At 38.8% G+C, this 24,839-nt stretch overlaps 1 protein-coding gene across 7 annotated transcripts; it reads left to right on the top strand.

Moving 5' to 3' along the window:
- The first annotated feature begins 748 nt into the window (after positions 1–748).
- Positions 749–24,488, top strand: cmn (calymmin). 7 transcript variants are annotated; one of them, XM_050060428.1, is made up of 60 exons: positions 750–914; positions 3,666–3,716; positions 3,837–3,890; positions 3,970–4,029; positions 4,215–4,259; positions 4,864–4,914; positions 5,252–5,299; positions 5,394–5,444; positions 5,549–5,599; positions 5,721–5,771; positions 5,883–5,933; positions 6,028–6,078; positions 6,346–6,384; positions 6,555–6,605; positions 7,205–7,249; positions 7,837–7,887; positions 7,980–8,024; positions 8,119–8,178; positions 8,262–8,324; positions 8,401–8,448; positions 8,542–8,622; positions 8,713–8,763; positions 8,848–8,895; positions 9,001–9,045; positions 9,489–9,530; positions 9,639–9,680; positions 9,768–9,815; positions 9,919–9,987; positions 10,508–10,555; positions 10,644–10,724; positions 10,966–11,022; positions 11,163–11,588; positions 14,136–14,432; positions 15,543–15,599; positions 16,058–16,111; positions 16,920–16,970; positions 17,130–17,186; positions 17,401–17,454; positions 17,564–17,605; positions 17,699–17,755; positions 18,281–18,313; positions 18,470–18,520; positions 18,601–18,639; positions 18,740–18,796; positions 19,154–19,222; positions 19,372–19,440; positions 19,647–19,712; positions 19,829–19,885; positions 20,419–20,466; positions 20,668–20,739; positions 20,849–20,920; positions 21,445–21,516; positions 21,616–21,687; positions 21,776–21,844; positions 21,943–22,005; positions 22,558–22,623; positions 22,708–22,746; positions 22,848–23,135; positions 23,925–23,981; positions 24,064–24,488. In XM_050060428.1, exons 1-60 carry the CDS (start codon positions 821–823, stop codon positions 24,066–24,068), a joined length of 4,131 nt encoding a protein of 1,376 aa, XP_049916385.1. In that variant the 5' UTR covers positions 750–820; the 3' UTR covers positions 24,069–24,488. The 7 variants fall into 7 exon arrangements, with proteins under 7 accessions (XP_049916383.1, XP_049916384.1, XP_049916387.1 ...); XM_050060426.1 differs by having other exon boundaries at positions 749–914; positions 20,668–20,730; positions 23,925–24,488; XM_050060427.1 differs by having other exon boundaries at positions 749–914; positions 8,713–8,748; positions 23,925–24,488.
- The last annotated feature ends 351 nt before the right edge of the window (positions 24,489–24,839 follow it).

Genomic DNA, 24,839 nt, shown 5'->3' on the forward strand with positions numbered 1-24,839 from the left:
CATCATGTCTCTCTTTTAAAGTGGCTCATCTGCATCTGGAAGTGATGTCATAAAGTCCATTCACAAATAAAGTCCAGACAGGATGCATGTTGAGATTTCTATATGCTCTTTTTGTATTTGTTTAAGTCTACAGAAACATTTTGACAAAATGTATGAAGGTGCCTGTAAAAACACTGTGGTTCAGTCATTAGGAATGATTTATGTCTGCAGTATGTTTCCACGTTACGATGAGTCTCCTGTTCACGGTTGTTCTCATGCCTTATGGTGTGTTTAATGTTCTTACGTGAAAGTGACTTCTGTCATCTTCTACATGCTATATTTGACTCCACTACAGCTCATTTAAATATTTTAAAGCACACTCTGTTTCCAGAATAACACATTTATTTATGTTTTTCAGTGCTGCATGACAGGAAGAACACCTTGATCCAAAATATTGCATGGGTTAATTTGCTATACAGTTAGAAAATATAGTCTGTGACAACAACCTAAACTCTGATGTTCCGTCTTCCTTTAATCCAGCTTGTGTCCAGAGTTCATCAGTCACTGTCCAATCTTTACTCCCTCTCTTTGCTCCTCTATGTCTCCCTTAAGTGTTAATGTACTTTAAGTGCCCAATTATTTAGTTAGTGTGTGTACACCTTGGGTGTCTCTCCCAACAAGTGGGGGAGGATCTGGGGAACAGGAGCATCTATAACCAGAGGGAGGAGAAGGAGGGGCGCCTCACACCAGAGGGTATATCAGACCCTCACCATCAGGGTACGTTGCCCACTCCACATCATCTGCTTTGCTCTCCTCATTCTCCTGCCGGGTCTAAAACACTATGGGGCTTTTTCCCTCCAGGTCCGCGATGCTGGGACGACTACTTCTTCAGAGCGCAGTGGTTCTTTGGCTGGTGCAGACAGTGCACACAGGGGGTGAGTGAAGTGCAGAGGGGAAGGGGCCCTGCTGGGAGTGAGTCATTTAAAATGTGTGATAACCAATATCTGTTGGATTTATATTAGTTTGTGTGACTTTATGTCTGAGGCCATGAATCAGTATGATCAATTAAAGATACAGTTGCTGGCTTGGCCCAGTTGTTCAAAAGTTATCTGATTGGATGGGGTCTTGAAAATGGGTTGATCAAAATAATAAAAGGATTCGGAAATCAAAATCGATCACATAATCCACCCTTGGTTTTGCTCTGGATGAACCCCTCAGTATGTGTAGTGGGAGTGAGATACCTTTGATCCCCCAAAACAGTCAGGATCATCCTGATCCCAGCAGAAAGGTGGAGTCAGGGTGGATTTCAGGAACAACATGCAATCAGACATTTAATTTTGGACTTGATTTGTTACACTGATAAAGTAGATAAAGTAGACGACATGCTGTTTTCTAACTCTTCAAATAAAAACACTTAGTGACTTCATGCTGGCTGTTCTACCTGTTGCAATCATTCTAATCCAGATACATTTTCTGAGGAGTTTGCTTTGTTCGAATGAATGCAGACACATTAGAGGGCAAGATTTAGAGAAATTAGTTTCTTAATTGGATAATTAAGTCAAATGGGCCAATTTAAACCTTCCAGTCAACATCACTGGAATACATCCAGAAGAAACACAGCTGCATTTACTGTTTATTTCAGGGAAGAAATGTGTTTCCTGTGTGTTCTGTAGAGTCACTGTGGTCTGTTGTAGAAAGAAGGTGAAACACTTGTCTTGTGAGTTATGAGCTGACATGTGGCCAAGGATAATGATGATGATGATGATGTCAGTTAGGTGGCACTAAGGAACTGCTCTCTGTCTCTGTACTGTATATCAGCCATAATTTAAGTCTTACAGGTAGCCCTTGTAAGTCTACACATTACCAGTGTGTGTCACACTGAATACCCTGGTTTTCCCTCTTGCTGCTTTTGATGGAAAGCTTTCTAAAAGGGGATTATTAGACACTGTTTTGACTGTGTTTAACAGCAACATCCAATCATCGTACTATCTGCACCATTTCTGTTCTAGATCCCTCTTTTAAAGAGGACTTCTGCCAAATTACTTTGTGACTGGTTTGAATTCAAACATTAGATCTCCACTCTTTAACATCTATATTGAAATAACACCAACTACTTAATTACAGAAGTCGACAACGACCGTGCTTGCGATAATTTTTTTATATTCTGTCATCTCTGTCATGAGTCAATTACTTTGTTAACTTGAGATAACAAAGCTTGTTTTCTCCTGATAACAGGTCAGTATATATAATATTTCTCTCATTTCTCAAGAAAACAAAAGGCCAGTTTCTCAAGATAACAAGATATTTTATCATGAGAAAAAAACCTGACTGCTAAATGGCAAGGACTGACCTAAATGTCATCTCTAACAGAAAGACACAAAGCAATTTCTGCTTGATTGAAGTACAGTCTGATGTGTTGATCAGAAATGGACACTTATTGAGCTAACATTTTCAGCTCCAATCAAGTGCTACAGTTGTCCCAATGCTATCTATACATGCTGGCATGGCACTCCTGACCTCTGATGAACATAAGAATTAATAAAAGTGAAACAGCCTTTTGTTTGCTCGTGATAACAGGTTGATTATCTTGTTATCTTGATATAGCTGCATTAAATAAATAATTGGAAGCAGGGCTGTTCGCGGCTTCCGTAGCTAACAGATTTCAATTCTGCAAAAGTGTAAAATACCAGGGTAAGAATTTAAAGATAGTATTGAACAATTTGAATAGAAATAATTGTAGAGAAATTTCTACCCTTCTCCCTGAAAAGACATCAATGTTGTGATGAAATTGTGATAAAATACTGCACCACTGCATGCTCCAGTCTGGTGCCATTAAAGGGTCCAACCTGCTGAGAGATGAAAAAGAGACGAGACAAACGTCTTTTGGGTGCTCGGGTTTGCCTGTCAAATTTCAAACGATCATGTCAAACTGAAATCTTAGCGGTGCTCGCTGTATAGGTCTTATGTGTCCTCGGCCCTCGACCAACTTTTCTTGCCATGATGCGAAGCAGCTATATATTCTTTTCTCTTTACCAGCGGCCTCAGTTTGTGAAATCAAAGGCAGCTCGGCTGCGGTGGCAGCAGCAGTCTAAATTTAACATCCCCGTGTGAGAGGGGAAAGAATGGTTTTACTGCTTGTACACAGTCACTCCATTGACTTCTGTCGAGGCGAGGCTCGCTACTTCCCCAAAAATGTTGCTCAGACTGAACTGAAGACCGGACACAGGTTTTTATAAATGAATTTAAGGACTTAAAATTATTGGGTTGGGGAGGGAGATTGACCTGTATGTTTAGCTTAAAATATATTAAATTTATTTATGTCAGGAACCAAACAAAAATACGTTAATTGCAAAAAAGAGAAAAGACACTTCAGATGTGGTTTTAGCTTCCGTTTTTCAGACTATCACTCCCTCAGCATAAATAAAACCCCAAAAATGCAAATCGGATACATCCCGTTTTCTTACAACTCCTTACTGTAATACAATGACATTTTTATATCTCCACAACTTCACATTTTGCTTTGTTTTTATAATTAGCTGCTGTGTTTATCTTAATCAGGCTTGATTCCTGCCCTGTGGATTTAAGATTAATACACCCAGTGTATAAGATGCAAAGTTAAATGCTTTTCCTGTTATGTAACAGCAGTAACCTTACAGAGGTTTAACATGACGTGTGCTGTGTTTAAGGTTATGGTGCTGCTGCTGGAGTATCCAATGGACACGGGCCACAGCCTAATGGTAAATCCATCACACTCTGTTCATGTTCTGTCTTTATGAAACATACAAGTTAGTGCATCTGGGGGATTTTTACACAAGCTGAAGCTTTTGTTCACAGCCGTCATGTCATGATTTTTCCAGGAAGAAAACTCCAGAATGGTGGAGGTGTAGGACGAATGCTGATGCCATCAAAAGGTAAATTAAAAGCAAATATCTCCAGCCATGAATCCCTCTGTTCCTGACAATATTTTAATTAATATATATATTTCTTTAGGTGTGGGTCAGGTGATGGGTGCACAAAATGGATACGGCGGATATCCCACCAAAGGCATAGGTTAGTGGTCACATATATCTGATTTTAGAAAGATATTTCCTGATGTTGCGCTCAGGCAATGACTCAGCAGTTGATGTTGCATGTGTAAATGGAGCTAAATGTAATGCTGAATGTGTTTCTACACTATCAAGTGCAAATTTAGAGCATACTCGTAACTTTCTCACCATACATCTAATGCATTTAAGGCTATGGTGCAGCTGCTGGTGGGAGCAATGGAGGAGGGACGAAAGGTAAGTTCAGCTATGTAACTGTGTTCACTCTGTTTTACTAAAGATGAAATAAGACGAGATACACCACAGTGGGGCAATTCGGTCGTTGCATACGAATACGCCTGATCTCTCCCTTTGTTAGAAGCTAAGCAGGGTTGGGCCGGGTCAGTACATGGATGATAGACTGCCTGGGAATACCCAGTGCTGTAAGCTGCCTTCTGTTGCTGCCTCTTGTGAATTATTAGAATTGGTTCTCCGCTGACTTATTTGGTTAAATACAGATAAAATAAATAAAAGTACCAAGATAAATGCAAATAAGTATAGAAAGTAACAAATAAATAATACGAGAAACATAAACTGAAATAAGAATACATTAAAAACAAGTATTTGGAGACAAAATGACAAGGTAAAGTGACAGTGACAGTGATGTGATTAATAGAGGCAACGTCAACAAGCAAACAGCATACACCAGACTAATATATGATATGATACAGTAATGGTGCTTTGTTTTTGTCTGTACTGATAGAATAGAATAAATCATTAACATAATATAGTTAAATATGATATTATCAGTCTGTAAAAGTTAACGGATCTTTTGGTTTTGTTTTTCCATTTTGTTTTGAAGGCTATGGAGCAGCAGCGGGTGTAACCAATGGACAAGGTGGTAAACCACAGGGTAGGTATTTAGGTATAATAACACTTTAGGTCTACGTGTAAAAGCCCAGCTAGGGACAAGACCTGAACATTAGCAGTAGCTATCAACTCTCTGTGCAACACATCAGTCCCAAACTGTTGGAAATATGTTACATTGCATTATCTCTATTAAATAAAATAAAAATAAAATTAATAAATAAATACAATGTGGACCTCAGATTTGAAAAAAAAAAAATTGCAGGATTTGGCAGCAAAGAACTAACAAGTGGATATCAAAGGCTGTTTTTTTTCTGACTGTACTGCAGCACACTTTACAAAGTGTTTAAACTTTTGTTTGGTTTGTTTTGTTTCTAATCTAGGAGGAAATCCAGCAGTTTTACCGAATAGAAATGGAGCAAAATCTAATGGTAGATATTACGTGCACCAGTTTGCAGCTAGTTTACAAAAGTTTAAATTAATGTTTTTTGCCACAACGTTGTCACACTGTGATCTTTGTTGCAGGATATGGTGTTCAAGCCGGCCCAACCAATGGACAACAAATGAAAGGCAATGGTATGAAACATATATTCACACTGAGCACACATCAATACTTTCACATACACACACACACACACACAGAACAACAATGTGTTCAATTTTAAATTTCTTTGTTGCAGGCTATGGTGTTCAAGCTGGCCAAACCAATGGACAACAAATGAAAGGCAACGGTATGAAACATGTCTTCACACTGAGGACACACTAATACTTTCACATACAAACACACACACACACACACACACACACACACTGAGCAACAATGGTGTTCAATTTTAAATTTCTTTGTTGCAGGCTATGGTGTTCAAGCCGGCCAAACCAATGGACAACAAATGAAAGGAAATGGTATGAAACATGTCTTCACACTGAGGACACACTAATACTTTCACATACATACACACACACACACACACACTGAGCAACAATGGTGTTAAATTTTAATTTTTTTTGTTGCAGGCTATGGTGTTCAAGCCGGCCAAACCAATGGACAACCAATGAAAGGCAACGGTATGAAACACTTCTTCACACTGAGGACACATGAATAGTCACACACCCACAGACACACTGAGCAACAACACTTTGATTTAAATCTTTGTTGCAGGCTATGGAGCTCAAGCTGGCGGTTACGGCGGACAAGCAACTAAAGGCAACGGTATGTTAAATGTGATGATTTATTAGACCAGATTTGGGGTTGAGTCTGATATGCTGATGTGTTGTATGTAACACATATATCACAATTTCTATGTTACATAAACCATTTGGGATTCACCTCATTTTTGTAGAAAAAAAAAATTGCTGTACTCAAGCAGACAGAATCTAACTACTTGGCCTCACGAATGTATCTGCTCATGATCATTTAAGGAAGCATGTAGCAGACGCTGAGATGCATTTAAACTCACACAGTCTCTTTAATCTCCAGGTTATGGAGCACCAAATGGAAACAGAGGCCTTTTTAATGGTAAGTCCACAGGTTTAATCATTTTATGATGACAGACAGTCCTCTGCACATCAACTTTAAACTGCACATCAGTGCTGGATATTTATGTAATATTTTTGAGGTAATTTTACTGTATAGTGCCACATTTCCCACTGAGTCTCTTGGTGTTTGTTTCTCTTATTGGCGTTTAGGTTACGGTGCTGCTGCTGGTGCTTTAGGTGGGAATGGAGCCAAACACACTGGTGAGTCTTCATTGATAATTCTCATTAACAAACAATAATGCTAATTAAAGGAAAACAATGTCTCTTAATTATTTACTTGAAGATTTTACATCAGATAAATTTACAGTTTAGGCCTGCAACTGACATTTTATATTTCATCATTGATAATATATTATTTTCGTAATTCATAAATTAAACACTTTACAAAATATTAAAAAATAATTGCAAATGGTTATCATAGATTACCTGTGCAATAATTCATATCATGTATTTTTATATAATATATAGTTTGTGCCTTTTTAGAAAAAAAAGTGTATATCTTCATATCTTCTGTTTTTATGCTGCTCTTCTGACAGTTCTTTTCCTTTTTCCAACTTACCTATACTGTCCTGTGAAAATGGCAATAAATACATCTAAATGAATGTAATGTTACCAAACTGCAAAATGACAAGCAGCACAAAAACATCTCATTTCTAAAACTGTATAAAACTTACCTGATGTCAAATACAGTTACAGTCGACTGATTGGGTATCTAATGAAGGCATGTTTTGGAAGTTTTTGCTCATTACTTTTTTATGATGATGACTAGAGAGAACTTGATTGTGTTTATCCATTTGTAGGTAATGGAGCTGCAGCTGCTGCACATAATGGACATGGAACTAAAGGTAATGGTAGCTCTGATGGCACTGTGTTAAATGTCTGTTTGTCATAAAGACAGCATTAACTACAGCAAACAGAAATTGTCAAGATAAAACAGAAGCCATGCAAAGCAACAAGCAACAACAGAGCATCAGTACAATACAACAACACAACAGGCTCTACCACTAAGCCACCGACGCCCCTCATTGGTGCCTTTTGAGTTCACTTCAATGTTCAACTTGTTCAATAAAAAAAATGTTAGAAATAAATCTCTTTCTTTTGCCTTTTACTTCAACAAGCTATTTGTTGCACTTAAGCAGTATACAGAAAGCAACATGGCAGAGCTGAGTACACTTTTGTGTCTGTTTATCTAACGCAAGTTAAGTTGTCATCGAAATTCAATGTTAATGTCAATATTTTCCTCATATCATACAGCCCTAATTCCCATGTGTGAAGACATTAGTTGCTTTAGAAAGCCTGTTTCTGCACCGTACACATCTTTAAAACCTATCTGGAGTTACTGTTGATCAGTATTAAACTGTAATGTCAGCAACATTTTGCACTGAGTTCATATTCCTACTGTGTTGTTGAATTAAATTTCTTTTTTTGCTAGGCTATGGGGCTGGAGCTGGTTCACCTAATGGAAATGGGGCTAAAACTAATGGTAATATCTGCAAAAACTGAACTTTAAAACCCATGTCAAGGTAAATAGATGTGAACAACATCACATCTTTGAATATAATAATTCTTCTTTAGGTCAAGGAGCAGCAGCTGGTCCGTCCAGTGGGGCAAGACCTAATGGTAAGAGATTGATTACATTGAAATGGAGGTTTTGTGACACAAAACATGTTTGTATATTTATGTAACTAAGCATGTACGACCTGTGCTTTAACAGGACATGGGGGAGCTGGTAGTAAACCAATGAAAGGATATGGTCGACCACCGTACGGCGCAGGTATCTCATCTTCTACCTTGTTGACCAGATGATCATAATACTCACTTTGACACATTGATACATGTGTGTTTCTGTGGCTTAAGGTCCAGGTGTGGGGATTGGAGCCTCCAGAGGTCTGGGTGTACCTCAACTTGCCAGGCACCAAGGCAAGTGAAGGTCATGACACAGATCTGAGGTCACCGCCTAACACACCAGTAATAATGTCTGTATTTGTTCTTCCAGGATATGGAGGTAATGGTTATAATGGTTATGGAGCTCAACCCATGGGAGGTGAGTCATACATAAGTTAGTCTGTAGTGATGTCACTTATGGGATGATTAATAGAATGCTGTTTGTTAATATGAACATGTGTTCACTTTGTAGGCCACATGGGTGGTTATGGCAGCGCTGGTTTGGGTTTGGGACCTCGGTATGGAAATGGAGGAATGAAGGGACCAAAGCCTGGTGGGTGTATCCCTACTGTCAAGTCAATATTATATAGCTATATTTGTAGATTACGTCTTCCCTCTCTGAACCCTTTATGATTATTTTCAGGCTATGGTGCTGCAGCAGGTGTTGCCAATGGACAAGGTGCAAAATCAAATGGTAATAAATATTGTATCCAACATGTCAAGTCTACCAATAAAAAATTTAAAATAATCTAAAATCATTGTGCTGTAAAATTCAAAGGTTATGCTGGAGCCAGAGCCCCTAATGGGAATGGAGCTGTGCCAAATGGTGGGTCAGCATGCATGAAATTAGTATTAGTATTAGTAGCAGTATTAGTATTATTATATTCACAGTATAATGCTAATTATTCTTGCTGTTTGTGAAACTATTAAGGTTATGGATACCCAAGTGGTGGAGCCACCAAGCCAGCAAAACCAGGTAAACACGGAGCCAATTACATGTTTTTAATTATGTTCGAACCTTAGTATCACCTTTCTTGAGCTAAGGAGACTTTATTCATCACTGTTCCTTGAAGAATATTTAAAGCATTGTCCATCTCTTGCAACAAGTTGTTGCATACTCAACATAATTTTGAACATTTTTTTGGGCTTTTGCCTTTATTAGATAGGACAGTCTGAGTGTGAAAGGGTGAGAGAGAGGGGATGACATGTAGCACAGGGCTGCAGGCTGGAATCGAACTCTGGTCCGCTGCGGCAAGGACATTCCCTTTGAATATATGGGACACCTGCTCTACTCACTAAGCAACCAGGCACCCCATACTTAACATAATTTTAATAGAAAGCTTATAAAGCTTTAAAATCGGGGGGGAAATGACATCATTTTCAGGGGGAAAAAATAACTACTACTTTTATTTGTTTCAGGTTATGGCAATATTCCCAATGGGTATGGCGCCAAAACCAATGGTAGGACTCTTACTTCTTTTTCAAATTTATTAACAATACAAAACTGTTTTATTTTGATGACAGTGCAGTCAGAAAATTAAGTAATTTGCTTTCATGAATGTGTTACAGGATATGGAGCCACCAGAGGAGGTGCTATGAGACCTCAACCAGGTAGCACTTATAGTAAACATGTCACACACAAAAACATCCCATTCAAATAAGATATGGATGTTTTTGTAATGTTTTTTTAAATTATAGGTTATGGAAATGGAGCAGTTCCTAATGGATATGGAGCTAAACCCAATGGTAACTCATCTCATTTGGTGTTTTATAAATGTTCCTCATGTAGATAAATGTCCTTCTTTTTCAGTGGGATTATATATTTATGCAATGTTATGTTTGACCCAAGGTTATGGAGCTGCAGCCGGAGCTGGAGCTGGAGCAGGTGTTACCAAAGGCTATGGAGCCAAACCCAATGGTGAAACCCAATGTTAAAATACACATCTTTATTTACAGTAATTCGTGGTTTACCACTATTATGTATGGAAGATTTTAAACGCCCAACATAACACATGTCGAAAAAAATAAAATGCAATGCTCATTGTTATGTATATGTCCTTTGTGTATATATGTATTTACTTTGTCATAATTAAATTATGTTAAAAGGCAAATTATTTAATATTCAGCTTTAATATTCATTTCCGCCCCTAAGTTGTGATTGGACAGTTGCATCTTCCATTTAGTACTGGCAGGTCTATGCTGCTCTCTGCTGGACTGAAATATAACACACCTAGGCTAAAGGCTAAATAATTGTCCTTTTAAATCTATGTTTCTCAATTAATTATGACACAGTAAATGCAAATATAAAAAGCTAAAACATACATAAATGTGAATAGTATTTCATTTTATTTATTTGTTTTGTTTTGATTTGTTTTGATGCATTTTAGATCTTCCGTATTTACCCGCCTTGCCTATTTCTTGTTGTATTTTCTCTCAAGGTCATGGAAATGGTGCTGCGCTTGGTGGATATGGAGGTAAACCCAATGGTAAGTTCCTGCTATGCAGTGTAAAATTTAATTTATCATTAATAAGCTCTGAATTTAATTCATCAGAGTTAATCTACTGTAATCTCAGGATACGGAGACTCAAAACCACAAACTACCAAAGGTGTTGGAGCAGTGTCGCCCAGTGGAGGTGCTAAATCACTCGACACAGGTGAGACTTCTGCGTAACTCACACATGCAGTGTTTGTGATATCCAAACTGAACCACCATGAGCTGTGCCATTACGCTAGTTAAAGGAAGGCAATAATTGTATTTTAAAAAACAATGCATATAAACTTCGAGCATCCTTACGTCTTAGTTTTTCTTTTAACATTGATCTGCAACTCATATGTTAACAATGTCTGCAGTGGTTATTGGATTCAGGATTTTGTTTATAAAAATGTGTTTCACAGGCTATGGTGGTCCTGCTGGTGTACCTAATGGACAGCTGGCTAAAGCAGCAAATACAGGTAAATGCTCCTGTACATGCTCATGTTATGTGTCATTATTACATTATATGTTTACTGTTTAGCTCACCCAATGTTTTAAGTTTTACTGTTACTTGTTTTTCCATTTTTTCCTTTTAAATGTGCTTTCGTTTGGTTTCCAGGCTATGGCATGATGCCAAATGGTGCAGGTGTGTCCAATGAAAAGGGCCTAAAAGGTGGAGCTCTCTCACCTGAGCAGCCGAGTGCAACACCAGAGGAGGCTGCTGCACCCCCACCAGCAGTAACTTACGGTGCAGCACCTGTTGCCCCCGAGCCGACGAGTGGTATCCTTGTTATGGTGACACAAGAGAAATATCAAAAGCTGCCTTCACCCGTGCCACAAGGAAAGAGCTACAAACAGACACCACTAATCCCTCAGGCTACACCAGAACCAGCACCAGCCATTCCTCAAGGCAAAGGCCCAAAGCCTGCATTCGAACCCACACCTGAACCACTGGGCAAAGCTCCGAAAGCAGCCACATCTGGACCTGCACCAGTAGTTCCCCACACTGACCCAGCACCAGAGCCGGAAGCAGTCCCCCATCAAGGCAAGTACCCTAAACATGACTCTGTACAGTGCTGCACAGAGAGATAATTTGCTTTTTAATGCTGTGTTCACACTGCGAGCGACACAGCAACAGGCTGCAAGTTGTTTTCAATAGAAGCCGTTGACATAAAGCTACAAACTGGCACCCAACACTTGTCACTGCTGACGGGCGTGACATGCTACAAATGAAAGTTGAGCTGGCCTCAACTTTTTTCACCGCTCCAATGACACGGTGAGGCGTCAACAAATCATATGGTTTGTTGTACTTATGGTACTGTGTTATTTAGCTATCAACTTGGCGATAATGAAGCTTGTAGCTCTGTGGTGTGAACTCAGCATTAGAGAGAACCACATACTGCATTTAATTTTACATAGAACAAATACTCTATAAGTCCCTTTTACTAATCTTAATTGTTTTTTTTGTAAGATAAATATGGTGTTGATATTAAGTCTTTGTTGCTACTGATGTCACTAATTATTTTGGTCTGGTCTTCACAAAAATTTAATGTCCAAAAAGCGTCAATAAAGTTATATTGTTCAACTTATAACAAAACTGCCACTGTCTCATCAGCTGTTTTATGCGCAGTTATATGTTATAAATCTACACTTGGATTTTAAAGTTCTCACCAATTTATGGCCTTAAAAACCTGCTTTAGATGTTATCACTCGATTGAATGACCAATATCAGTGGTTATCAGCCTCATAGAAAAGGGTTAGAAGGGGTCTGCTACACCTACTGGTGGGTGGCGACCTCTAGTGGCCTTTCTACAGTAGTTTCCATGGAGCAAGTAAGTCCAAACAAACATAGGACTTTCACCCAGGAGACTGGGGTTTCTATCTCATGTGAAACCAAAATTCAGTGCTGACTTATTGAAATTGAAATACATAAGATATTCACACTACAACACGTTATGCAACAAATAGCTAATTTAACCCAACCCATTTTTTTTCCAAACCTAACTACATAGTATTGGCGCCTAAACCTGATGACACTACAAGTGAACTCTAAAGAAACTGCTCTGGGTGACAAATGATAATGGCATTTCGTGGGCTGATAACGGCCCTCTGAAGCTACTAGAGGGTGTAGCAGGCCCCTTCAAACCCTTATCTATGTGGCTGATAACAGCTCCACTCCAATCCAGTGGTATCTTTTGAAAAGTGTTCCTTAAATGACAAAAGCTAGACACAATTGCTTTTACTTGAATATAATAGTTTGCTTTAAGTGAAAAGATTAAAACCCCTGATTATAGTGGCTTTGCATCTCAGAGACTATGGCAACCAAATTAAAATGTGTATTAAGATATATGCATCTTTCATATGTTCTTACTGAGTATTAGTATACTCTGTATCTGCCATTGCTTAGCATGTTTCCCACTGTTGTAATATTATAACATTGAAATAAAGCAACAGAATGTTACTGTAGTTTATTAGAATTCAAAAATGAATTGTGTACTGTACATTTACATATGGCAATGGTGACAAAGTTTGTTGTGTGCTCAGTGAGAAATGAACCACTGTACAACTGATGGAATTAAATATGTTTTGTTTTTTTTTGTTTTTTTTAATTGACAGCAAAAGAAATGTAAAGTAAGAGTATGATGATGACTCTGTGCTATTTTCTTGAAACTTAACTCTAAAAATTCTTGTTTTCATGAAACAACTCAGATTCTTATTGAAGAAACGACAAATCATTTTATGGCAACCATAGTTGCATGGTGTTAAAAATAAGAGTACAAACTGGTGCTATGGCTGCATGTACTGTATGTCAGTTTAATGTTTTATAATATGTTGTTTATTTCATTTATATACCTCGTAGTTTGACTGTGTATATACATACTGTATGTGCACCTGAGTTAAAATGTTGCATATTGTCATTATTTGTCCAACTCAGTCTCACTCTGAAGTCGTTGAAATCCAGCACTTGGGCAGTGACTTGCTGCGTCGGACAATGACGAATAAAGCCATCCTTAACGTCGGCATGATACACAGCCAGTCGCCCTTATAGTGTAATGGTGCTTGGCGGTGTCAGGGGGAAATGTGGCGGGACAAGAACAAAAGTTAAAGCTGCGAAAGTCCGAGTAGGGTGGACGGGAGGGATGGTGGATGGGTCCAACAAACACAGATGAGAGTGGTGTTCTCGCCCCGTAAGATTATAAAGTCAAACCCTGTTCTTTTTTACCAAACCCTGACCATGTGTTTTTGTTGCCTGGGAGGGTGGGGAAAAAAAACGTCAATTTGCAGCGTTTTACTGACGTAATCCGTTTATTTTGAAAATTACTTAAGTAAACGGTAAATTTCCTGTGAAATGGAAGTGTATTTTGAAAGACGACGATGCATCTAACAGGCAGAACTTGACACGGTGTCCCAGTACGCACCCAGGGTACCTTTCACATGGAAAGTCCATAACCAAACATCAATATGTGATGAGGACAGAGTGAGAATATGTTGGTGTTTCCACAGATGTGCATTTTTAATGTGTAAGATCATTAGCAGGAATAATTTGCAAAGGTATGTTAACAACAATGTTGATGAAACGTATGACCTCTAGGTTATGTGACTGGAAGTGCTGTGCCTGAGCAGAACGGTGCAGAGACAGACGTTGTTTTTGGGGTAGAGAGCACCAGTGAAGGGGACGCTGCCCCCGAAAGCACCAAACCGCTGAAAACCAAAGCTGTTCCTGAAACAGTGGCAGCTAAAAGTACAGGCAGCATCACCCCTGAAGAAACACTAGCTGTGGGTGTGCCTGAGGTCACACCAGAGGAGGCTAACATCAAAAGTCAGCCTGAGGCAGGACCTGACAGGCTCGGGGTCAAAGGTCTCCCTGCAGGAGATCCTGGGGCAACTGGTAAACATAAATCTTGATTTGGGTGTGTTTACTGGTGTTGTACTGCATGTGTAAATGTAGACTGTATTCTGTGTTCTTCTAACTGTAGTCTGTTGCAGAATTGTGTGAATTATGACAATTCAAGTGTCTTAAACTGCAAGATCTGTGTTGTTTTAATGGCTAGGATTCAGTCTGACTCTTAATACATTACATTAGGTATTTGCAATACTAATATTTAGACACTATTATAGATTGAATAAGGTGATTTTTTAAAATTTATTTTGGAAGTTTAATGACATGTACAGAGCAAGAAATGCCAAGCATTAACTTGAGACTGAATTCTAGCCAGTGCTCGTGGTTGTAATTGTTTTAGTTCTACAGATTTTTTGTGTAATTACAACTCTGTTTTGTTTCTGTGTCGCATGTTCTCTTCAGAGTTATCTCAGAAAAAGACCTATAACTAGTTTTCAGAATTGTTTATAATGTTTTCTTCTTGATAGGCTCACCCTACTTTGTCATATTTAAATAATCAACATGTCACTTTTAAAGAGACATTTTGGGAAAAAGTTTACCGACTTTCTTGCTGCATTAGATCTGTGAAACTGGAGCTCAGAGACAGTTATCTTAATTTAGTATAAAGACTGGAAACAAAAGGAAAGGGAGTTGTTGGCAGAGCCAGGCTAAGTGGTTCCCCTATGTTTCCAATATTTATGCTAAGTTAAGCTAACTGTCTCCAGTCTTAGCTTCATATTTAGTTTACAGACATGAGAGTGGTATTAATCTCCTTATTAATTTTAATTCTCAGCAAGAAAGCGAATAACCGTATTTCCAAAAATGTTGAACTGTTCCTTTAACATCGGAGCTGGATGTGAATGAACCAATTCACAGTGTGTTCATTTCTAATGAAGTGTGTTATTTTGTTGTTTGGTCCTTGTGGTATGTTTTCTTAATCCTTATACATTTTACTTTGGGGTATTTATGGTGCATGAGGTGATTCTTATGTTAACCCACTGATGGTCTTTTTTCACTGCACTGTGTTTGTAGATGTTGTAAGTATAACACTTTGAAGAGAGAATATATGTGGATCATTTCCAACTAAATCCTGATCTGTCAGTTTGTGTGCTTTCTCAGTGAACGGCGGAGGAGCTTCAGTGTCCAAGGGACAGGGAGCTAAACCAGCCAAACCTGGTAAACGTTTCTCTCTTTTCATTGAACAATACATAATCTGAAAGGAGGAGTCCTGCCCCACTTTTCATGTAGCATCATTATAAGCTCTCAATTTTGATCAGTCCAGTACTTTGGTTCATGACCAAACACCTGCAGAATTAATGAGATTCCCATCAGCCACTGCTTCAGGAAATTATATGATACAAAGAAGCTAAACTGGTGAACATGGTCCACATTGTAACTGCAAGGCATCAGCATGTTAGCATTGTCATTGTGAGCATCTTAATGTCCACAGATATATATAACACAGTGCGGCTTTTGCTATTGTCCAAACCTCAAATTACAGCAACATTATACAAACACAAAGTCTGCTTGTTTGGAGGTTGATTGCTCAGCTGTACATATCTGTATATTTGTATGCTTGTTTACTTTAACCTGTGGAATTTTGCTGATAATGCATGTTTGCATTGGTGTTCTAGACTGTGGACCATCAGGAGTACCAAATGGACAATGGATGAAAATACCAAGACCTGGTAACCTGAGCATTTTATATTCTAATACTTGTGATGCGTATGTGACAAAATTATTGCTATAGCTTCAGTGCTCCCATAGTAATTATGTGCTAAAATGTGTACTTTTCAAGTGGTGACCTCGGGGGCTTAAAAGTTAGGCCAAGTCCAAAACTGCAGTTCCTCAAATGGCCACTTGAGGTTAGCTTCAAGAGCGAGTCAATCCCCGTGGACCTGTAATGTTAAAATACCTAACTTTACAGTAGATGTAAACATGTTTAAAGCCTGGTACAAAAACAGTTTTGGTCTCTAATTTCCCCCTTTATGACAGCTGTACGGGGTGAATTTTAAATTCATCTGTTAAAATCTGTCCAAGTATAGTCACCTTGGATCACTTCTGGCTCTAAAAATCCAAGATGGCGACGGCTTGAAATGTGAGTCCACAAACCAATGGGTGACGTCACAGTAGTTACGTTCATTATTTTATACAGTCCATGGTATTTCTTACTTTTACTGCATATACAGTTTGTTTTAAAGGAATTGGGATCGTTTTTAGGGTGGTTCAGTGAAATATTAGAAGGGGGTAAAACTTTACATGAACCCGCTGGTTGTCTGAAGCACATGCTTATAACCCTGCATGAGCTTCGACACTACCTTGATGTGAATGTGAGACACACAGAGTCAAAGTGGATGCTGAAAAATAGTTTAGTTATTTTAAGGTTATATTGCAGGCGCTGGAGCTTTCACTGGCACAAGCACAAACGTTCATGGCAACAATAGAGGACTCCTTTTGTTCATATTAGTAATTGATGATTCTTTCATTTGTTTTGAGGTTATGGAGCAGGAGCCGGTGTTCCAAATAGATTTGGTGCCAAACCAAACGGTAAATCAACTTACTCTTTTATTTTAAATATTTTTCAATTTCAATAATATGTATTGTGTGTGAGATGTTCATAGTGGATCATTTTGCAGATGATAATTTAAACGTACTGCAGATTTGATCAGTGTGGCCTGATTGCTGTGATATTGTGTCATTGTTAAGGATACAGCGCCAGTGTGGGGGGATATTCAAACGGTGGAGCTAAAGCAAACAAACCAGGTAACGAGCTTGCAAATAAAACAGCTGTGAGGGCAAGATGTAAGGTCTTAAAATCATAAAGTAAAATCCATAATACTCCAGTAATACAGTGAGATTTTTTGAAGTAGTGCAGTGATTATTCATCAATTTCCACTGCAGTATTTGTTTTATGTTGTTTTTACGATATAAGCCCTCATACATGTCTCAATGATATTTTTTTTTTTTTCATCCCAAGCTTATGGAGCAGGAAGCTACACTGTCCCTGGACTCAGCAATGGATATGGAGCTGGTAACATTTACTGTCAATATAAACATAGTGATATTTTCTTGGTTTAATCTTTTACTTTAAAGGAAATTTAGGGTGTTTTTTCAAAGTACCTTTGATTTTATGTGTGCAGCAGGCCTTGGATATCCCTATGGAGGGAAACCTAATCAACCTAGTGAGTGTTTTTTTTTAATCAATTCAACCTTGTATGGCATAGGAATAGTTATAATGTGGATTGTGTTTTGATAATTGTTCTGTCTACTCTCAGGTTACGGACAAGGAGCATATCTCGGAGCTGGATATGGAAATGGAAATTCATATGGAGGTGCATTTTGAAAGGATAACTTTTAAAGATTGTCTTTAATTTAGCTTGTAACCTGATATCTTAGTCCAGTAGCTTTAAAAACCAACTGTTACCTCTCTCTCAGTGACAGCTTACTGACTCCTATTAACATTAATTTTAGCTTGGCTCGTTATTAGCTGGTTACTAGCTTCTAGCAGTCTGGACCACTCTGCAGAGGGAAGGATGGCGAGGCGTTGGGGTGCCGTTCACCAAGAATGGCTTTATTACAGTCTTCACCACAAAACAACAAACATGGCCTTCTCGTGAGCTTTAGCAGTCGCCCTGAGCTTATCTAGACACTTAATTCTACTGCTGTCATCACTTTTTGATCACTTTTTGCTGCATGTGCTTTCCTCTACATGTACACAATGAAGTACACGTCACACCCTCACAGGTCACCCACAAGGCCACCGCCATTAAAAGGGAAAGGGTGTGCCGGTAACACAAGGATGAATTTGATTGTTCTAGTATAAAATCTGTTATATTAAATTGTGCCATTTTTCTCAGGAAGCGCAGGTGACGCTGGCAAGTCCAAATCAGGTAGGCCTCCTTGTTTATACTTACTTTGTTAAAGTATTGAATCCATAAATGGATATAAAGCACTATGAACTGGTAGATGATTTTATATATTGTGGGCCATTTAGGTCAGCATACTAGTCTAAGTTCAGAGCACTATGGTATTTCTGTTGTTTGCAGCGTATGGAAATGGAAATGGCTACAGTGCTGGTGTACAGCCGGACTATGCAAGTAAGTACCATTGTATGAAATTTAGTTCATATCATTTTGTTTGAATTACAGTAAAAGTCAACATCTCTGTTTTTGTTCAGGTCTTGGTCAAGGTGTTCCTACTGTTAATGGAAAATCAGGTATGGTGGGGGTGCCAAGTGAGGAAACAGTTAAGATAAATATAACAGAAGGGTGAAGTAAATTAGTGATATTGATCTATTATCGTTCAATTTACCACAGGTGGTGCCAAACAGATGCCTTACAATGGAGCCCCAGTGGTTCCTGCTGGACTCGATGGTAAGACCATATCTATATGCTTCAACAGCGAGCAGAATAATCCACTATGGAAAAAGTGTTTTTTATAATGGATTATTGATTCTGTTGTGTGTGCAAAAACAGAAACACTACCAAAATAACAAACACATGAGTGCCTGTAATTCAACACTTTTTTAAAACCTTAGCATTTGAAGAACTTTTTAACTCCTACAATTTGTTTTTATACAATCCCAGTGGCACAGGTGTTAGTGTGTTGGCATTAGCTTCAGTAATATGATTACTGATTTAAAAAATAGTCTTGGTCTGAATATATGCATGTTAGCAGCATTTCCATCTCAAAGTGTTAAAGTAAATAGATTTTCATGTGTACTCGTGCAGGAATGAGCCAGTTTGAGCCCCAGTCTGCTGGTCTTGGTCCAAATGGAAAATTGGGCAGCATGTATGGTGGTATGTCTGACATTATTTCTTTTAAATGGTTATTAACACAAGACAACTCAGTGAGAAAAAATGTATACCTGTAAAGCCTAACATTAACTTATGAAACAATTTTAAAAACACACATAACACACCATAACCAAATCTCTGCAATGTTACAGGAATGGGCGGCTTGCCATTTGGCGGTCAGACTCTGGGAGTGGGTGCAGAGAAATCTAACACCAAGTATGGTGAGTGCTTGTCCGTTGTATTTATGCCACTATAACGTAGCCTGGAAAAGAATTAAAAGGGAGTTTTATAGACAGCTTTAGGAGTTTATAGATAATAAAATTCAGCCTCACATTTATGTGCAGAACTCTCGTATAAATCTTTAGTGTCTTATTATTAATGTGCCAACCAACATTATTCTCTGCCCACTCAATGCTCGCTGATTTAGGCATTGGTGGGCTGCAGTTTGGTGGACAGCCCCTCAGTACAGGCACTAATGGAGCAGGAAAGTATGGTATGTCAATATGTTATAATTGATGCTCTCCTTTCTGTCTAAGAATCAATACAAACATTCATGGTCAGTCTAATGAGTCCAAATGTGTCCCAAATGTTTGTCTCTATTCTGTCCAGGTTATGGTGGAAGCCCCTATGGGCCTGCTGGAGACGGCAAATCATCTGGAAAATATGGTGAGTCATTTGTCAAACAGTATGTTGTATTTCAAAACAATGTGAGGCACCAGTAGTATTAGGCACCTAATGTAAAAATTCGGTTACAATTTTCTAGCGGATACATTTTGAATATTCAGCTAACTTTCCTCAAATGTAGCTGATTTTCCACAAATTTGAGACAGAAATTTGTGTAAAACAACATGTTATATGTAACTGTTAACAAAATGTACTGTATATATGTAATAAAAAAAGTTTAAATGTTAAATCTAAATATTCAATCCATAGGAACACAGCTGATAGATGTAGCTTGGACTATATTTTCTTAACATTAGATCTAACATTTAACATTCAGATTTACATTTAATATTTAAATATAACATTTAAACTTAGATTTAATATTTACATTTAAATTTAACATTTAAATTCAGAGTTAACATTTAACTTTAGACTTAAATTTGACATTTAGATTTAGATGTAATATTGACATTTAGATTTAACATTTATGTCTAGCTTGAGATATTAGTAATTATATTAATTCAAAATACTTGCAGGTGGTCTTGGTGCTGGCATGGGCGCTAATTCTGCACCAGCACAATATGGTAAGTGTGATGGGACAAAAATGGGTTTTGCTGTGGCTAATCATTTTGTCTTCACCGAGTAGCCATTCCAGAAATGCAGACACTGATAGCGTGATGAAATTAAATCCACAATCTATACTTTACTGTAAAAAGGCTTGTTGTGAGGTATCATTTTGAGAGGCAATGATCATTTTTTACTGTTTTCCGTTCATCTCTGTTCAGGATATGGAGGATTCCCCAATGGTGGACAGCTTCTTGGTCTCGGCAGTAATGGAAAGACAGCCGGCAAATATGGTAAATAATTAGCTTTGACATCTCTTGTTGTGATTCACTTGATACACACACTTCCACCCATGAACCTGTTATTATTTCTCTTCTTTCTGTCTCTCCATCTTGTCTAAAGGTTATGGAAGGATGCCTTATGAAGCTCAACCAGCTGGACTGAGCCCTGAAGCCGAATCTAACGGCAAATACAGTAAGTAAACTTGTGACATGTGACATGATGTCAAGCTCAGCTCACATCCTAGCTACATCAGCTGGTCTCAAACAGCCCAATCAACTGATGGAGCAGCTGCTTGATGGAAGGGAGTCAGCTGATAGATCACATGATTCCTTTCTATGCAACCAATTGGCAAATCTCATTCAGGGTGCCCTATTTAAACTGCTCTGGCCTGCCTACTGTTGCTGCTTCCTCTGCAAGCTGCTGTTCTGTTCCCGGGGGGGGGGGGTCTTTGCTGCTGCTCTCACTGGCTTAGGCTTTCCATATAGGGGCATGGAAGGGCAGGAAGGTGAGCTTTCTCCACCTTAGGCTTTCCTAGAGGCTTTCTGCGTGTACACGCCTAGGAAAGGCAGAAAGACCCCAGAACAGAGCCATACCACCAAATACAATACTACAAATTGAAATAAAGTTTTCTTTGACTAAAGTGGTCCTGACTGAAATAAAAATGTAGTCAGAGCCATAAAACCATATAATTTATTTAATTATTTATTGCCTTCCAGGTCTGGCTGGATCATCGTATCAGCCTGAACCTCTGGGACTTGGACAGAGCGGAAAATTAACAGGCACATTAGGTGAGAATCAGTAAACATGACAGCTACCCTCTAACTGCCACTTACTTGTTTATTTGTTTGGTTTAATTTGTCTTCTCTATGTGGTTGCCAACTGCTTAGGTGGCGGTGAAGTTCCTTATGCACCGCAGGCCCTTGGTTTTGGGAGCAAAGCAAAATCTGCTGGGAAATACGGTGCAGTGCATCTTTTTCATACCAATCAATCATTTCCTCTGAGTTTTTATCATGTTTACTGAATGGTATGATGTCAATCTCTCAACAGGTAACCAGGGACCATACCAGTCACAGCCCCTTGAATCTGTATCTGAAAGCAGATCTGGTGGAGAATATGGTATTTTGTCATTACTACTACAAATTATCTGAGCATCTGGGTTAGAAATGAAGAAATAGAGTGCATATTTATATATATATATTTTTTACCTCAAACAGATGGAGCTGGTTTACCGTATGAGCCCCTGCCTCTGGAGACAGATTCAGCTGAAAAATCTTACGGTGCGTCAGGAAAAGACATTCACATCACTAATACACTGCAGACCCCACTTTTTTCTTTACAAAGCCAAGAACGGCTGTGTTTGCAAATTTTTTTTTAATGCTGTTTTATCTCAAGACTATGAATTTATTATTTTGTTATCTCAGGTAAATTTATGTCGATTTTCAAGAAACAGAAATGCAGATTTCTCGAACATAATTTATCACAAGAAAATGACTTGTTTTGTCGATCACAGGAATATTATGGAAAACTCGAAAAGGAGTGTCTTGTTCATGTGATCACACCTGATTTCAGCCTTTGAGATCACTGTCATGACTGTTGGAAAAATACAGTGTGATGTGCTGATGAATGAAACGCCATCATGCAGGGATGGCACCCCTGATCTGTGATAAACATTATGAGTAATAGGAGGAAACAGCTTTCTAAATTCCTGTGATAATGACTTGATTAACTCGTGATTGCAAGATAACATTAAAAAATAATTGCACGCACAGCTGTTCTCAGCTTCTGGACGACTTCTTATCTTTTCTGTTTATTGTCCCCTGACCTCTTAGGGAAGGTAGAGGTGCCGACACCAGCAGTTGCAGTTGAAGGCGAGGGGATGTCCATTGACAGATATGGTGAGTGTGTTGTGTGTATTTCTGCATGTTTGTCTCTTGTGGCTTCACTACATTCTGTAACGTTTAACTGTTTCTTAATTTCAGAAAATGTGGGCTATATAAATGGACAAGTGCAGCCAGAAGGTAAAACTATGACATTAATAAATTGCATTGATGGTACAAAGACAGTATTGGTTCACAGTGATTCACCAGTTTCCCCCTCTATTCCGTCTCTCCCTCTATAGTTGTTGCATTTCCTGCAGCTCCTACTCCCAGCCCTACTCTGGCCTACCCCTCTGACCCGTCCTATCTGCCTGTGGAGTCCTTCACGCCTGATGTGGAACCTGATGCGGGTGTTGGCGACCTGCCTGACCCTGCAGGGACTGCCGACCTCGCCCTCGACTCTGCACCTGCCGCAGATTCGCTGGGTGTGGCTCAGGTGCCTGAGCAACCTGATGACTTGCTTCATCAGCAGCAGCTGCCACGTCAGATTCACATTCAGCAGCATCTCAAACTGCATTTTCACCCACAAGGCAAGTCCGGGAGAGGTTAGAGTACTGTAAAGTACTACTGTAAAATATAGCAGTTGGTAATGAATAGACTTTCTCAGAAGTAAACCCTCACAATCATCACTTATGAGCCACTAGAAGTCTGTGGTTGTTGTATTTATCTGTGTTCGTTGCGGTGCTTAGCGGAGATTGGGGCTGTATAATAAAAAGGTAGCGACAAGGTGCCATACTTCAAGCAACAGGCATCCAAGAGATATAGTACCGAAAAAACGCACACGTAGTGACAACTAATGAGAGTGAATCTGGGGTTGGCTTTTACTTGAACTTTCCCTGGCGAGTGTGTTTACAATTAGCAACAGGCAAACCTGCATAGTATGTCTTTAAGCTTCATATATGACAGATACTGAAATTAGAGCCTTGATTGAGCCCAAAATAATCACATCTGACCCAACATGAGCCCGTTTGGTTTCTCTCCAAACGAGACAGAGCCCAAACCACAGCAGCAGTTTTTAAGTTTTAGTCAACCAGATTTAGCGCAAACCAGACCCCGTTCAGGCCTCTGGCACTGCTAAGAAATTACGGCACAGTCTAAACCCAGCAGGTCGATCAGGCCAAATCGGGTTCGAGCAGAGAATCAAACCTCTATATATTTCCGAAAATGTCAAACTATGCCTTTAAATTGACCATGCCAAACATTAAAATCCACTCACAGGCTGTATTTGAAGTAATTTGAAGTGAGATGTTGTCAGTATGAGTAATATTCTGAGATGTAAAAGTAATTTGAAAACTTTTGTTTCTTTTCTTTGTCTTCAGGAGCAAAGAACGGCAAATATGACTTGAATGGCTTCTTTGGGAACAGTGGCTATCAAGGTACGGACAGACAAACTACAGAATAATCATTTTCAGCTTGATGACAGTTGAAAAACCATCCAACTCATCTTTCTCCACACAGGTTAACCCCACAGACAACGACAAGCATCTATTTCTGTCATTGTATATTATCTTTAATTGTTTTCTAATTGTATATTATTTTTATTTTCTTCTGTCTGTCAAATAGTCTTGGTATTTTTGTGTTTGTTTGTAGCGATAAAACATTTAAACATTTTCTGTTTATGTATGTTTTTATGCACCCTGCATTACCTTTTGTCCTGCACTTACTGCTCAGTGTACATGCAAGAGAGGAAATTAAGACATGGAGTGTGTCTGCTGCACAGTATAGTTGAATCAGATAGTTTTGCCAGATGTTGTCATCTCAAATTAATCCTGTTATTCAGTCTAATTTATTTTGCATGGGAAAGGGTTTTTTACTACTTGTTGCAAGCATCTGTTTATTATTGTACAGTATTTGGTTGAATAAAACCATCAATTGATACTAAACAGTGGACTCGTTTGTACATTTAGTGTGCTACAGCAAAATCAGAAACCATTAATATGTTTAAATGCACATGCTGAGGAGTTATCAGTGCAGGTAAGACAAACATCCACCTCTTAAAGTGTTGTAATCCCCAGATCATCCTGAATGCAGCACAGTTGTATACAAGCATGGGGAATAGGAACATGTACAGCGTGTAATGAGGGAAATACAGAGCTGTTAAAGTTAAGGTGTGTGTCAGTTATGAGCCGTGACATGGAGCAGCTGTGATACTGCACATGGCTTTTTGTGAGGATTACCCCAGCTTACGGCTAAGAGCCCTTCGCTGATTGGCCTGACTGAAAGCATGCCACTTG

Source organism: Epinephelus moara, chromosome 13 (genome assembly GCF_006386435.1).
Source record: "Epinephelus moara isolate mb chromosome 13, YSFRI_EMoa_1.0, whole genome shotgun sequence".
In the NCBI taxonomy this organism is placed as follows: Eukaryota; Metazoa; Chordata; class Actinopteri; order Perciformes; family Serranidae; genus Epinephelus; species Epinephelus moara.

What these genes read in the sequence shown, in the direction of transcription:
- cmn (XM_050060425.1), top strand. Translation starts at nt 821, where the DNA reads ATGGGGCTTTTTCCCTCCAGGTCCGCGATGCTGGGACGACTACTTCTT. An exon ending in CAATGGAGGAGGGACGAAAG is followed by an intron (nt 4,260 to 4,863) that starts GTAAGTTCAGCT and finishes TTTGTTTTGAAG; the next exon opens with GCTATGGAGCAGCAGCGGGT. An exon ending in AAAATTAACAGGCACATTAG is followed by an intron (nt 21,517 to 21,615) that starts GTGAGAATCAGT and finishes CCAACTGCTTAG; the next exon opens with GTGGCGGTGAAGTTCCTTAT.